The 16,063-nt window shown below is 48.7% G+C and overlaps 1 protein-coding gene across 1 annotated transcript in view; it reads left to right on the top strand.

Annotated features, from left to right (window-relative positions):
- The window catches only part of IGDCC4 (immunoglobulin superfamily DCC subclass member 4), an 87,561-nt gene that overhangs the window by 53,208 nt on the left and 18,290 nt on the right, over nucleotides 1-16,063 (top strand). Inside the window, 7 exon segments of the mRNA XM_066559000.1 lie at nucleotides 4,590-4,724; nucleotides 7,243-7,398; nucleotides 7,926-8,336; nucleotides 9,036-9,200; nucleotides 10,191-10,328; nucleotides 11,737-11,910; nucleotides 12,483-12,716. Coding sequence (XP_066415097.1) covers nucleotides 4,590-4,724; nucleotides 7,243-7,398; nucleotides 7,926-8,336; nucleotides 9,036-9,200; nucleotides 10,191-10,328; nucleotides 11,737-11,910; nucleotides 12,483-12,716 — 1,413 coding nt within the window.

Here is a 16,063-nt window from a genome sequence, read left to right as displayed (position 1 = left end):
AACAAGAGCAGGGAGGCAGGAGAGGATCACTGTTGAATTATGGATGCATTAGAGGCAGAGCCAAGTTATGAACTCTTGGAGATGGAAGTCACTGATGGATATTATAACTCAAGCCATAAGCTCAAATAAACATTCTGAGCTTTGTCCCAATCAGCTCCCCCTGGTGCCTCCCTTGACATCCCTGCTCAGAGTTCACCTTCACTGTGAAATGACACAATTGGATTTGTGGAGATTGTGCAGCCTCAGGAGTGTGCTGAGGTGTGTCTGGCCACTCACTCACTCACAGGTTCCCACAGGCTCCCCTCCCTACCTCCTTTTCAATTTATAACACACAACATCAGAAATGCTTTGTTATATTTCCTCTGTGCCTGCCCTGAACCCAGGCACTGAGGGATGCCTGTGAGAGCAGTGGTACAACAAAGTGGAGCACCCAGGTTTGGCCTGACTCCCCTGTCTCATAACAGGAAAGTAGAAAAACACATAAACTGAGAAGTCTTGTGTAGTGAGTCATTTGGAAACAGTAAACTGCAGGTGATATTCTGATCAGTAAGTCTGGGCTCTTGGCCTGTGGTAGCACCTTTGTTGTCTCTCTGTGCAGGGGTTAACAAACTGTGCAGGAAGAGGACTGCCTTTTCAAACTCTTTCAGTGCACTGAGAATTTTCCTCAGTTCTGTGCACTGCTCACAGTGATCCCAGAGCCATTCTTGGCACCCCATATGTGAAAAGAGGGTAAAATTGATCCATCTGATTCAGAAGGGCAGAAAGTTCACAAAGGCCTCAGTGATGGAGAGTTTTGATGTGAGTCCATGGGTTGTGCCTTGGGCTGTGCAAAGCTTTTGCCTGGAGCAGCTCTGCTGCTTGGAGAGACAAAACAAAGCTGGCAGAGTGGGAGAAATCTCAAAGCCCAAGTTTTAAATAGCAGCTCTGTGAAAGCTCTTCATGCCCCAGAGCAGCCAGCACGGCGCAGGTGCATTCAGTGACCTGTTTTGTTCAGGCAGTGAAAGATGTCTTGGAAACTGCAGCTCTTTTTTTCTTTTGGTTCTGACAATTCCCTCTTGACCTGAAATTATCTTAATGGCAGTGGAGACAAAAAGCCTCATGTTGGCTTTACTCTCCAATGTGTGTTGGAATCCCCTCTGTGGAAGTTTCCCTGGTTAGCTGAATACTGTTCTTGGGAACTCCTCACTGAAACACAGTTTGTGGGGGTGAACTTGTGATCCATTGTGTCCAACCAGCCTAGAGAGGTGGCAAGGGGAAAATGTGCTCCAAAGGGGCTCAGTTTGAAGAGAAACTTGACTTGTGGACTTGCTCTGAGACATCCACAATGGAATACAAAGCTGGAGAGAAAAGTGTTTGTGCAAGAAGTGTAAGGGGCATTCATCCATGCACACACCCAGGAATGCACTGAGAAAGCAAGCAGAACTGTTTATGTTTGTAATATAATTTTCAGTAATAATCAGATATGGGGCCTGGACTAATATATTTTCCCGATAGTTTTTCAAGGCTGAAACTAAGGTAAAACCTCTCTCCTATTGACTGACAGCACTACCAGGCAGCTGCCAGGGACCAAGTGATACAGGACAAGTGCCTTCAGGTGAAGCTTCTATAACCTGTAAAGTGCTTTTGCCAGTCAATACCTGGGGCCATGCACCTGATGGAGCAGATGAGTGTTTAAGTCAGGTTTGAGCAGCTTTCTCTCTTTCTCTGCTCTAAGGTTGGTAGAGAAAGCTGCTTGGAAATCTGGCAGGGAATATATTACCATCTGGCTGGTGTTATTTCTTTTTACTCTAGATTTATTTTTTCCCCAAGCAGTACAGAAAAAGACAGCTTTTTGCACACAGATGTGCCTCAGCCATGTCCTGCCCAGCAGGTATGTGGCAGCCAGTGGTGCTGGGTAAAGAATCTCACTCCCAGGGCAGGATGGACATCCTACCATGGATATTCCTGCTCCCAGGATATGTGGTGTCAGCTGCTGCCCTGCTCCTTTTCTTCAGAAGCTGCCATGGCCCTGCAGGCAGTGATTCGTGTCCAGGGTGGGCATATTGGGCTTGCTGAGTCCTGTGCAGGGTGAGCTGAGCCTGAGCCTGGGCTGTGTCAAGGTGTGTGACCACATCCAGCCCTGCTAAGCACAGAGCAGCTCCTCACCTGGCTCCTTTGCAGCACTTTCCCCAGCTCACTCATCACAACTTACTGGGTTCTCCAGTGTCTTTCCAGCACTATGGTCTTCCATTGAATGGCAGCTGTAAAGCCCTTTGCCTTTGTTTCTGATACTCTTTCATGTGTTTCCTTCCACATCCTGGCTGGAAAGCTCCTTCTCCTTGTTCTTTCTCTGACATTGCCTCATCCCTGTGTGCCGTGTGGGGTGTTCACCTCGCATTAACAATGTGCAGAGCAGCCTCACCCATCTAGCTGGGCCTCGCTGAACTCCCTGTGCTCAGTTCTTGTGCAGGACTAATGATTACTTGTGGATTTCAGGGCTTTGTTGAACTAGAGCTGGAGTTAAAAGAAAGCTGCTGTTGCGGAGAGCCTTGAGTTTCTCTGATCCTTGAGCTTATGTGCCTGAGGTGGAAGCTGTCATGCCAGTTTTTGCATTAAGCCCATTTTCTGTCTCAGTAGTTCAGAGTGACCAGGATTTTGATCTGATTGTCAGTGACTTCTCAGAATCCATATCTGCTGAGTTTTCTTCCTGTCCCTATGCTGTTTCCCAAGTTGTCCTGCTGCAGCCAGGTGTGCTGGCTGTGAGGCTGAAGGTGTCTGTGGATGTGGACGATGGGAGCAGCAATGGATGTGATGGAGCAAAGCCCTGGCCAGCCCAGGAGGAGACTGGGTTTGCCTGTCCACACCAACCCCTCTGTGTAGGGTACTCATTTCACTGGAAGAAGGACAGCTGGCTTGGCTCTTCCCTGCCCCAGGGCAGCTCCTCTTGCTGCTGTTTGCCCAGGGCTGGGATTGCAGGTCAGCGTGGTCCGGCCACTGCCCCAGGTCAGGCACTGTGGGTGCTCCTCGGTCTCTGCTTCCATCTGCTGGACAAGCACTGGCTCCTGCTCACTCCTGGTTTCCCTTGGTGCCTCAGGGATTCTGCTGGCTCCTCTTGACCGTGGTCACATAATTCTAGAGATGGAAATCCCTTTCACGCACGTATGGGCTGCGAGAACATTTCAGCCTGGAACCAATGCTTTGGCAAGACTGCCCTGCCTAGATTGACTGGCACTGAGCCTGGGGCTGAGCTGAGCACAGCGCATTCTGTGCAGCCCTCTGTGGCCTCCTGCCATGCAGGCAGCTCTGCCTGTGAGGCTGAAGCTCCTCTGGTTTATATCCCCAAGGAATTCAGATATGAGTGAATTGTTTGGATGCTGCATGAATAGCCAGTGAGGGTCTCCAGAAGTGACCAGAGCAGGTGGTACAGGATAGCATGTAAAGAAACTGGGCAGGGAGGACATGGTGCTTTCCTTGGACATCTCCTTCAGCATCTGACAATCAGGGTCCCAGTCAGAGTATCCCAGTCAGGAGCATTTTGGACTGGGGACTGCAATGAGACCATATTTAACAGTCCTGGTAAATATGTCCTTTTAGAGCTTGTCTGAATCTCTTGGGTTTTGAACTCTGCAGCATCTTGATACACTGAGTTCAGAAAGGTCCTGCTTTTATTTGTTTGAGACCTACTGCCAGTAACTTTCATTGCAGGCCTAATTGTTACTGGCACTATGTGACTCCTCTACAGTTATTTCTCCCTTCATGAGGACAACAACAAAAGTGTCCCCCAGAGTTAGAGGTATTTGAGAGAGCTGGAGGAACTAGCGAGGGTCATGAACACTCTGGTCTGCTCAAGAGTGCTCCGGTTGTTTTCATCTGACAACAGAAATTTGGCTGCTGCAAAGGCATTTCCTTAACCTTCCCTTAACCTCTGCTCAGCAGTGGGCAGACACAGGCAGAAGTTTCATTTCAAGCAGAATATCCCCATCCCATTCTCAAGGCATTGTGCAATGCAGCTTGGAGACCTTCCTGTAAACCTTGCTTGATTTAGGTGTTGGCTCTGGGTCTGTGCACGTACAAGCTACACAGCACTGTCTCCTCCAGATGTGGGATAACTGATCAGTCTTTGTGCTGTCAGGTGAAGGCCAGGACGCAGCCATGACCTCTCTGTGTTGCAGTTTACAGTCCAGCATCTGGCTATTAAAATTGCTTTAGCCAAGTGACTGGATCCTTTCTGAGCTGCTCCAGTGCTTTGGCAGGGTGAGTGTTGGTGTTGCTCTGTTTGAGGACAGCGGTGTCTTGTTTCAAACATCCATGTAGCAACAGTTCATGACGGTGTTGGGCTGAAATTCTGCTTGTTTTCCATGTGAAAATCCTGTTATTAGAAGCCATATGATTAGAGTAAATTTTGCTGGGCAGATTGTTTGTTTCTTTAGTAAAAATTCTGTAGTCATATAAAAGCAAGACATGTTTTTCTCCCCAAGCTGGGCCCGAGCCATTTCCACACATGAGACTGCCCAGGGAAGCACAGCTAGGGAGCCAGGACTGTATTCTTTTTTTCCTGGGAACTTTGCATCTTGGAAGGACAGATTTTTTTTTTTAATTTTTGACATTAGGTTCCCAGGCAGCAGGAGGAGATGTCACCATCGTCGCTGCTCCGGAGAACACCACGGTGGTGGCTGGGGAGAGCGTGGTGATGGAGTGCATGGCAGCTGCTGATCCCACCCCCTTTGTCTCCTGGATACGACAAGGTGAGTATGAGGGACAGACTAAACTTCTGTTATCCATAGGAACCTGTGGATACTACATTCTAAAAATCTATTAAGAGTGGAAAAATCTAGGACAGGAAGGGTGCTTGTAACGTCGATACCTAATGACACAGGTGGTGGCGTAGTGTGGGGTGTCCTTGCTAAAGTGGAATTATTAATTAAATCTTGAAGGTTACAAAGCACACAATTCAATTTATAGTTGTTTCACCTATGCCTGGATGCCTTTTGATCTAAATTAGTCTTTCTCATGTGAACTGGAGCAGTAAAGGTCATGAGATGGGCTCAGGTGCCACTCCTCCCCGGGCTCCAAGGTTACTGGGGATTCTGTGGAATCTGCCATTGCACTGGAGAAATAGCTTGTATTTTGCAGCATTATAAAACTTGATAAAATCTGTTAATCCTTGGAGTGACTGGGACTGTTACTGGGAGGTTTTTGTTGAATGGAGGGATTGAGGAGCTGCTTAGGTCTCGTCAGAGGTGTATGAATGAGCTGGGCTGGCAGATGTTACCCAGGGCTGATAGCCAAAGTCATGAGTTGGATGCCAGTGTCACTTCACTGAGAATCACATCCATCAGATTTGTTTCAGAGGCTCTGACTGAAGACATTCTCAGCTCAGAGGTTGATTCTCCCCTAGAAAAGGCATTCAGTCATTTTCATAAATCCAGGTCACAATTTAAGAGTCCTCTCCCCTGTAGCTGTTTATTGTGGTTGGTTTTCAGCCCAGATTTGTCCACAGGCAGTAATTTTAGCATATAAAAATATTTCCTCTTCCCCACAAAAAAAAAGGAGCAAAAAAACCTCAGAGGATACCACTTTGGAAATCAAGTGAGCAAGGCTTAAATGTTATGGCAGAAATGTTTCTAGTTTATCCCATGTGCTTTATAATTACAAATGCTCAGCATTCCCCTGCTAGATCACTTACTGCTTTACTGAGAACTGTTGATGCCCATGGTAAAGTAGATAATATTAGAGTTAATTATCATTAGGAGAGTTTTTCATGAGGAAGGAAGACAAGGGTAGAGGGGGAAGGATTGGTGAACCAGTTCTTTCCATGCTTTATTTTCAAGTGTTTACTTGGTCCCAGTCTCCTCCCTTGTGTGGACTCTTCCATTTAAAAGGACAGAGTAACAGTGCAAGTCATTTTGAGTTACACAAGTTTGTTTCCAAGCTTTCATTTACGAGCAGAGTGGGTTACTGGACCATCAGTCATGTGGGGAATACTGAGGATGTACCTCCAGGTTGCAAGTTTGGCTCTTGCCAGCTTTGGTGGTGTCAGCTAAGTGCTACCATCTGGAGTCAGTTTTCCAACCAACTGCCCCAGTGCAAACGGGGTGTGCAGATTGTGTGTTCTGAGTGTGCAGCCACTGAACTGTGAGGCCATCTGAAGACCCTCCCAAAGTGCAGGGAGGGGGCAGAGGATCTGCTCTCAGCCACATTCCCTGCTGATGGTGCTAAGTCAGTGCAGCTGTTCACAGTGGAGGTGGGGAGTTTGTTCTGTGTGAGCTCCAGGCTCGGCTGAAGCTGGAGAGGTAAAGGCAGGCAGTGCTGGAGAGGTGCTTCTGCAGGTGGAGAGAGACAAAGTCTGCTGGTGCACAGGTACTGCACAAATTGGCTGGTCCTCCCAGTCTGCAGACTTGTGCCAGACCTCCCATCTAAGCCTCTCCTCAGCTTGTCCCCAGCTCTTGGCTTTGTCTCCCACACACTCTCAGAGGTACCAATGCCATATCCCTGAGATTCTCACCTCAGAGTGATGCTGAGAGTATGCAGTGCCCAGCACCACCCTCTGCCCTGTCTGTGATGCTGAGGAGCCCAGGGCTACTTGAAGTTGTAGAAGGACATCTTGGCTTCTGGCCAGTGAGAAGGAGCTGCCCTTTCCTCCTTCCCTACTCAGCAGTGCTGAGCACCCAGCCTGGAGAGTGGGGAGAAGGCAGCTCATGGCCCATGTCTCTGACATAAACACCAGAGTTCCAGGGAGCTCCAGGTGTCTTTCTGACACCTCACAGCCAAGCTGTGAACAAGGAATGGATCAGGAAGCTCAGTAAATTTGGGTTCACATCCAGAACACAGAGGAAGAGGAGGAGTCCCTGACTTGTCAGTGATTCAACAGTGTTGCTGACATTGCATGAATGAGTGTCTGTGCTCATGACAGGGGTCAGCAGGCAGATCCAGCAGCTTTTCCAAACCGTGTGTTAGCACAGCTTTCCCTTGAATGTGCTATTCCTAGCGCTCTCATTGCAGGCACACCCTAGGCATCAGAGACTGTTTTGATCCAAACCAGAACTTTTTTGATTATTACAGGCTAAACTAAACCTTGCGGCAGTGTTGGCTTGAGCTGGCTGTCAAGCACTGAGGAGTGTCCCAGCAGGAATCTTCCTCTGTGCTGGGGTTTGGGATTTGGGGGTCTCTCCACTCCCCAGCTGCAATCCTGGCATTGCTTACAAGCCCTCATAAAGGGCAGCCTGGGCTCCCCCCCACATTTGTGCATGTTTCTTCCTGCAGATGGAAAGTCCATTTCCACAGATGTGATTGTGCTGGGCCGGACAAATCTCCTCATTCCTTCCAGCCAGCCCCATCACTCCGGGGTGTACGTCTGCCGAGCCAACAAACCCCAAACCCGGCAGTTCGTTACCGCCGCAGCTGAGCTCCGCATCCTCGGTGAGTAGAGCAGGCAAATTCTCAGGCATAAATGGTGACCAGTTTGCTCTGGGTTGCATGGATCAACATCCAGGAGGTCCCCAAGGCTTTGTGGTCTTTGTGGCCCGTGCTGGGTGAAGTGGGAGCCGGGTTAGAGCTAGGAGGCCCAAGTTGGGATAGTTCTCAGTGGGAGTGTCACCTCTTTAATTTGGGGTTTAGTTCCTGGTATTTACTGAACCGTTTTATGCCTTGTTCTTGTTCTCCAGGGTTCCCCCTTGGAAACCTCTATCAGCAATTAACTTTCAGTATCCTGGAAGCCTGCAGGGAGAACAGCCTAGGATCAGGGAATGCAGCACATGATTGATACAGAATTTATTTTTCCTTTTGGACAGAGTCTAAATTAAGCCTCTAGAGTCTGCCTGGCAAATCCCATCTTGTAAGCAAAGCTGCTACTGAATAAAGCATAGCACCGAGTGGGGAGGAGAAGGGATTTGCTTTGCTATTTTTTCCTCCTCCTTCCTGCATTAATTTTTCCTCTCTCCTCCCAGCTACTCCCAGCATCTCCCAGGCTCCTGAAACCATCTCCCGCACCCGAGCCAGCACGGCCAGGTTTGTGTGCAAGGCAGAGGGAGAGCCAGCCCCCACCATCCACTGGCTGAAGAACGGGAAGCCCATCCTCTCCAACGGGCGTGTGAAGGTGCAGAGCAGCGGCAGCCTCGTCATCAACCAGATCGGCCTGGAGGATGCTGGCTACTACCAGTGCGTGGCTGAGAACAGCCTGGGCATGGCCTGTGCCACCGCCAAGCTCTCGGTGATCGTGCGGGAGGGTTTGCCCAGCGCTCCCAAGAAGGTCTCGGCCGTGTCCCTGTCCAGCACCACCGTCCTCGTGTCCTGGGAGCGGCCGGAGCACAACAGCGAGCAGATCATCGGCTTCTCCTTGCACTACCAGCGGGCTGTGGGTAGGTGTCACCTCCCTGGGCAGCACAGCTGTGCCAAAGGTACAAGGCACAGGTTGACCTTCTTCCCCAGCTAGTGACAAGTTGTGAGGCAATTCCCTTTTCATTTCAGGTAAAGGAATCTTTTCCTGGAGTCAGTATCAGACAGTGACAGTGCCTGTGGATTAGCCAACATATTCTAACTTCTTGATTGGCAATGGTGTGTCCACATAGCTTAGTTGTCTGGATTCTATGGGACCAGGCACTGCTGATTTTATGCATACTGATTTTGTATGCAAAGAGTGTGATTGCTAACAGTGATATCAACCAGCTGCATTGTGTACAGGGGGAATCACTAAATTATCCACACCCAGAATCTGAAGTGAGGCACTAGCTCTCTTGGGGTATGTCTTTCCAAACAGCCAGCAAACCAATGCTCCTGCTGAACTGTTGCCAGAGCTCTGAAAATGAAACTGGTAACTGCAGCTGCTTCAGCATGAATTAAGGAGTTTGAGTCAAAATGGAGACATCAGCATTGAGGCATTGGAGTTTCTGCCCAAAAAACTCATACAAGAGATGAGGCTGTGCAGGTGCTGGGGAAACTGGAGAAGATGTAGTGATTTTTAAAGTGGATTTAGTCTGCAGACCTTGTGAATTAAGTGATTTTTTCAGGAGTGTCTTGGCAGTTCACTGACCTGCTGATCAGTGTTTCCTTGGCTCTAGGAACAGATAATGTGGAATACCAGTTTGCTGTCAATAACGACACAACTGAACTGCAAGTCAAGGATCTGGAACCAAACACCAACTATGTCTTCTATGTGGTTGCATATTCCCAGCTCGGAGCCAGCCGGACGTCCTCTTCCATCGTTGTCCAGACCCTGGAGGATGGTGTGTTCATTAGATGGGTACTGGTGCCTAGGAAATGTTCTTGACCTGGTTGATAGTGAGCACTGAATGTGCTACAGATGGTAGCAGCTCCTAGAAACCTAAACCTGCACCCTGGTCTCATCATCAGCTTGGATGATGAAGGATATGAAAATACCCTGGTTGATGGTGGGGCCCATGAGAATCCTTTGGGAATTGCAGGCAGCTCATAAGGGCTTTTACCTAACCCATGTGATATTGCTCTAAGCTTCATTCTGGGCCAGACTGGATTTCAACTCAGAAGAAACATCTATTGCAATATGTAGGGGTGGGAGGAGCCTTGAGGTCAGACCCCTTAAGAGCAAGTAGTTTGTGTTGATCTTACCATTTATCACATAGCATTTTGTGAGCAGTAAAGGCAGAGTGCCAGAAGCACAGCTGCCCAACGGGAAGCCATGCACAGCTTTCAACAGGCTGCAGGACAAGAGGCAAGTAGAGATGGTTTTGGCAGACCTCTTGTGCATTATGTGCTTTTAATGCTCCTGACATGGTGACCTGCGTGGTCCCATGTGTATGTCTGAAGCCTGAAAGGCTGAGTTGAAAGCATGAAAGCTGCCTGCAGCCCAGAGCTGTGCTTCTCAAGGGAGTGAGGATTCCCAGGCTGCAGTTTGGATCTGTGAGCCATTTGCTTTTGTGTCTCCTTCGTGCTCCACGTGCAGCTCAAGCTGAGAGCTGGTGTGTGCCACCCTGCCCAGTTTGCTCTGGGTACAGGTCCCTGGGAGCAGTGTGGCTGTGGCCAGCAGCTCTGGTCAGCCTGGAAGTGGAGCAGTCAAGCATCTTCCCTCCCCAGACACCCCTGAAGGTCTGTGTTGTGTTGGTTCCTGCAGGACAGACACCAAGTCACCAGTGGCTGTGGTAGAGCCAAGTCAGTGGCCTCCAGCCAGCTCAGAGAGCTGGCAGATGTGTTGAGGTGTTGCTGTGGTCTTTGCTGACTTCTCTTGGTTGTTTACCCAGTTCCCAGTGCAGCCCCTCAGCTGTCCCTGTCGAGCATGACTCCTGGTGACATCCGTGTGACATGGCTGCCTCCTCCTCCGGAGCTGAGTAATGGCAAGATAACCAAGTACAAGATCGACTACTGCACCCTCAAGGAAGGTGAGGGAAACACCATTCGGGGGTTTGTTTTCTGCTCTAGTGGTGTTAACAGCCTGTAATGTGAAGGGGAGATGGTGCAAAGCTGAAAATAGGGCCCATTTTACCCAAGGGAGGAGAACCCTTTCATAGTCTGGCTCTGTCTGGTGGTTATGGCAGTGGCAATTCATACCACCTCGAGGTGCCTTTTTGTGTGATTGTGGAGGAGCCATGTCCCCAGAATGGTCTGACCCATGTTTGAGCTGTCCCAGAAATGTCTGCATGAGCAGCCCTTCACTGCCATCTGCACTGTGTTTTGGGGAAAGAGCTTTATGCTGCATGGGGAAGAGGAGTAAGTGCTTTCAATTTCCTTAAAATGGAGTCTAATCAAAGTGATCCTTGTGAAAAAAAAACCCTAAATACCCTGTCCATGTTGTGTTGCTCTATTACCGAGTTTTATCTGATTTTATTTCCATTGTCAGGCACACTAAGCAGGGTTCAGCAGGGATGGTAACATTTACATCTGCTGGATGTGGCTGTTCCAATTCCACGTGTGCTTGCTTTGCAAATCCTTCTGGGTATTTGCTCTTAAAACTGTCAAAGCTCTGCAGCTTCTCACTTCCCAGGGTCATGATTCTTCCTGAGAGAAGGATGGCGAGTGTGATGAGGTGCTGGACATGTTCCCATGTATTTGAACTGGCTTAGTAGTCTGTGCTGTGACTCCTGGCTCTGGTTCTTTTGCCTTGAGCCTGCACATGGCTCAGTGGCATCGTAAAACCTTGGAAACACTTGCAATCCAGGGATCACACTCAGCAGTACGCTGTTACATAGCAGGGACAGTGCTCCTGCCTGAGTTAACACCAAGGGAAGTTGAAATCGAGACCTCTGTGTACTCTAAACAGGCCACATGAATCTTAGCTGATACAGTGAAAATCCCAGACTAGTCTCAGTTTAAATTTCCTGTTACCTCCCTTATGAACTTGGGTGGGCTGAAGAGGGAGCAGTAAAACCTCTGTCTGGCGTGGATGAGGGTGTGAATTTTGCGGAAAGCAGAGCTGCTGGACAGTTCTGGTTCACATGAAGGTGAGAGTTTAAATAGAGCAGTGAGAAGCATTGGAACATGCCATCAGCTCCCATTAGCTGTGCTCATGTTCCACCATCACATCATCAGAGCAAGGTTTCTGACAGCTCCCTCTGGGCAGGCTCTGGTGCTAAAGGCAACCTGCAATTTGGAATGTAATGAAGGGAGCTGTCAGTCAGAATATCTGCCCAGCCTTACAGTTTTTTTCTGATGGCATAAGACTGCTCCGGGCAAAGCCAAGCCAGCCCAGGGCGTGCAGACCACGAGGAGGTAACGAGGCTTGTGGCTGCTCAGCTGTACTTCCCTTGGGCTGGGAAATCCCTGTTTTCAGTGGTGTCCCCTTGGTTCCAGCAGATCAGGTCACCTCCATCGAAGTGGGTGGAAATGAGACCCAGATCACCCTGTACTCACTCCATCCCAACAAAGTGTACAAAGTTCGGATCGCAGCCAGCACCAGTGTGGGATATGGAGCCCCTTCCGAGTGGACCCAGCATCGGACTCCTGACAGAGACAACCAGACACATGGTAGGAGGCTGAGAAATGCCTGGGATTTGGGACAGGGTGGGAAACTTAAGGCATTTTCAGAGATACTCGCTTTCCTTTGGGAATTACAGCCATTGGTTTTGGTCAGACCAAAGTGCTCACCTTTACCTTGCCGCTCAGCAGCCCCTGTACATCTCACTGCTTGCCTGGCAGTGGGGCTTTGCACCCTCTATGTGCAGCTGAGAAAGTTCTTTAAAAAAAAGAAAACAAACAGAACTCCAGATCCCAATGTTAACGACATTTGGGAGTGACAATTCTGCCAAACAGAGCTGAGCCCATACCAGACTCCAGCAGTGGTTAAAGATGGCGATATCTCAGAATACACTGAGAAACCCCCACAGTGGCTTTGTGACATTGTTGTTTCCTGTATCATCCAGCTGGGAAAGTCAGTGGTAGAGTGTGACTGACTCTCCACTGTCAGGGAGTGGAGACTTCCCACTCAGGACAGCCTTTTCCTCACACTCTTCCCTCACTACTGAGGACCAGGAGGATTCAGTAGACCAGGGAAATGGAGACATGTGGCTCAATCTTTTTCTCTTGTCTTCTTCTTCCAGTTCCATTTGCCCCAACAGAATTAAAGGTCCGAGCGAAGATGGAGTCTCTCCTGATAACATGGCAGCCCCCAGCAAACCATGCCCAGATATCTGGCTACAAGCTCTACTACAGAGAGGTGGGCCAAGAGGAGTCCAGTGATGAGAGCCCTTTGGATGGTGCTGAAGATGAGAGCTGGGATGTAGGACCCATAAAACTAAAGAAGAAAGTGAAGCAGTATGAGCTGACTCGACTAGGTTAGCTGGCTGCATCTTCCTAGCACTTGATGTGGAACCCAGGGCCTGTCTCTTGCACTTTGTAGCATCCCAAGATGCTCCCAAGAGAGGTTTGCATGACTGGAGATACATAGGGTCAGGACCATCTGAGGTGTTTTAAGATGATCCAAAATCCTTTCTGGAGTGGGGCTCTTTAGGCTTGTATTGAGCAGAGTTTAAAGCACAGAAATTTCTAATGCAAATTTAGCAGGGATTTTAACCAAGTTACCAATATACTTAGTATATGTTAATAAGTGGTTCTTAATTAGTGTTTTTATTGTGTCACTATAAAGAGTGCCAAGATTGAAATCTCCAGTCAGGACAATTATCTCTCCTTCCCTGTCTGTTTCTAAGGAGCTCTATAATTGCATGCTGTTTGAAATCTCTCTGTATTAAAATGCAGAGATGGGATAATTCACAGCATACTAATTTTAGCCCAGTATTCTGTCCCACTAAAGGAAAAGGGATGGAAGAGTGTCCATGACTGGAGAAGATCTGAGCAGCAGTGAGTCCTGCCTGCCTGGCTCACTGTGCTTAGCATTTCCCACAAGGGGCTGTATTCCTAACATCTGATTGTATTAATTAATTGATTTGCCCATTGATACAGGATGGAGAGAGAAGAGAGTCATGGCAGATGCGTCCTTGAAAGAGGCTTTCTGCTTCCCAGAATTCTTCCATCCCCCACTTTATGCTTCACTCTGTTACTGCCCAGTGAGTGGAGACTGTAGGGCATGTGTCTGTCGTGCTGGTTCATCTTACACTTGTAGCATATCTATTATGCATAGTGTAAAGGTCAGGTTCAGCACCTGGAAGGACTGTTTGTGCCATCTGTAAGTGGGGTTCTCCCAGCTCTGTCACAGCCATCTTGCCATTGAGAGTGTTAACAGTGATGAGTTTCTCTGAAGAATTTAGGTCTGTAATTATTGCGCAGAGGAAGCCACATGTGAACATCATCATGTGCTGCTCCAACCACTGGCAAGTCAGTTGGTGCAGGGGCTGGGAGTGGGCTGAATTGGTTCCAAATGCTCTGGCACAATGATGCAGAGAAGGTTGCTTGTTCTTCTGTAATTACTTCCTTGAATTTGGGCATCCGTCAAGCCCTGATGGTTTCCGTGTGATTTGGCGGCTGTGTATCGGCTATCGCTGTGTCAGGAGCGCAGGCTCGGGTTCCTCCCAGCTCAGGACGTTCCCTCTGCTCCCCTTGGGCTGTTGAATGATGTGCTCCTGCACACAGAGTAAAGGCAGGGTCAGGAATCTGGCTGTGCTGAGGAAGGGAGGGGCTCTGCACATGAAACAAGGAGGAGTGATTGGGATTTAGAAGGGTTTCGTTTTATGGTGCAGAACTGCCCTGTACCACTAAGGGCTGCAGCTTGTAGGCAGAGCAGTCTCAGGAAGGGCTGGCAGCCCTAATGTGATCTGGGCTGATGGGGAATTAGCTGGGAGGATTTCCCAGATCAGGGATGTCTGCCTGGAAAGCACAGCACTGGAACCCTCTCCTTAGATCCCTCTATAAAAGCAAATACCCAACACTGTCTCTTGGGATTTTCTTCCAGAGCCATTGAGTCCAACTGCCTGGGTACCTCAGTGTTGATCAAAAATGAAAACAAATTCTGTCCAAATGTCTTTTAGACACTGACAGGCTTGGGGCACCGACCATCTCTCTAGGAAGCCTGTTCTGGTGTTTGAGGTGGTGTTAGGAAATCCCAGCTTGGGCACTGGGCATCCCAGGCTGAGCTCAGATGTGGATACCAGGCTGAGCTCAGATGTGGTGTGTTCCATGTCAGTGCAGACAAGGTCCAGGGTGGTCACTACATATCCCTTGGCTCCACAGCTCCATAGTGTCACTGAAGCCAGCACTCTGTCCCTTGCCTTGCTTTGAGGTGTGGCTTGAAATAGAAGACTTGTCCCATCTTGTGCTGATCCCTGGAGCAAACCATGTCTCTTTAGAATGGTATCACTAATGGTACCATGTGTCTTGTCTGAGAGGTGCATGCTGGAGTCCTGTGAGAGAGGTGGGCAGCTGGTCAAGGGCACACAGGAAATCCAGCAATTTCATCAGTCCACAAAATCAGAAGGAAGCTTTCCTGAATCACCAGGAGGGGTTTTCCCTGAGAAATTCTTAGTGACTTCCATCGATGTTCTAGCACTTACTCCCTGTATTGAGGTGCAGCTACCAGGGCCATAATTTATGTGAAAAATAAATGGCAGGGATCTGATCCTGTCTTCCACATTCCCATGAAGGAAGATTGCATTCCTTTGGAAGCAGCTCTCTGGAAATAAGGGTGTTTTCCCACTTAAAGGAAAGTATGGCTTCTGGCACCTGGCCAATATGAACACCTTGAAACGCTGAGTGAAGCAACATATTTAGCATATTGGATATATTATGCAGCCATCCAGATTAGTGATTTAAAATGATCTGGACTAGATTATTCTGCCTATATTTAATGTATGATGGAATGCAGTGAAATACATCTGTTTTCATGCTGCCTACCAGCTTCTTGACAGCTTGATAGAGTTTTATGTCTGCCTGTTCTAAGAGCTTGAACATCTGGGCCTGTGTATAAAAATTGAAGCTAATCCTCTGACTGAGAAATCCAAAATACCCCTATTTTCAGGATGTAAGGTGCTCGATCTTGCAGTCGAGCTCCCCTGGCGTCACGTGCAAGCAGCTGCTGTATTGATCCTGCCCAGGGATGGAGACAGAGGACTTGTATTTCCTTCACTCCATTCTCCAACAGGAGCTGCCCACAGCTGCCTCACATCTGTGAGCTTTTCCTCATCGTTTTGGATTGCACCATCCATGATGTGCTCGTGTCCCACTGAAGCCCAGCCCAAGGCTCAGCCAGAAGGGGAGTGTGGTGCTGGCAAGAGATGGGCTGGGTGTTCTTTGTTCCACTGAGCCTGTGGTCCCAGCCCTTTGGAGGTGGAGTGCTCTTTGGCCTTATCCCCCTTGTGTGGGTTTGAAACATTTTTCTGTGGCTGGAGAGTGTGGAAATGCAGATCAGGCTGTCTTGGAGGCAGACAAAACTCTGTTTGCTTTTGGGATTCTTTGGGGGAGAAAAATGTGGCTGAACTGTTTTTATATTCTGAGCGTGAGCGTGTGTTGTGGAGCAGAGAAAGCCTTTGGTAATTGGTACCATCAGCCTTTGGGAGTGTAATCAGGGCAGTAATAATAAAATTGGCATCAATAAGAAAGGTTTCATTCTGCTTACATTGTCTGGCAAAGAGAGCAGTGATCTGTGAGGTCAGGGAATGAAGAGGCATGTCCCAAATTAACAAACTTCATCAATGTGCTGCAGCCAAGGCAACAAAAGGCAGTGTGGACTGCT

Source organism: Molothrus aeneus, chromosome 13 (assembly GCF_037042795.1).
Source record: "Molothrus aeneus isolate 106 chromosome 13, BPBGC_Maene_1.0, whole genome shotgun sequence".
NCBI lineage: Eukaryota > Metazoa > Chordata > Aves > Passeriformes > Icteridae > Molothrus > Molothrus aeneus.
This window is presented reverse-complemented; position numbering and strand designations above follow the sequence as displayed.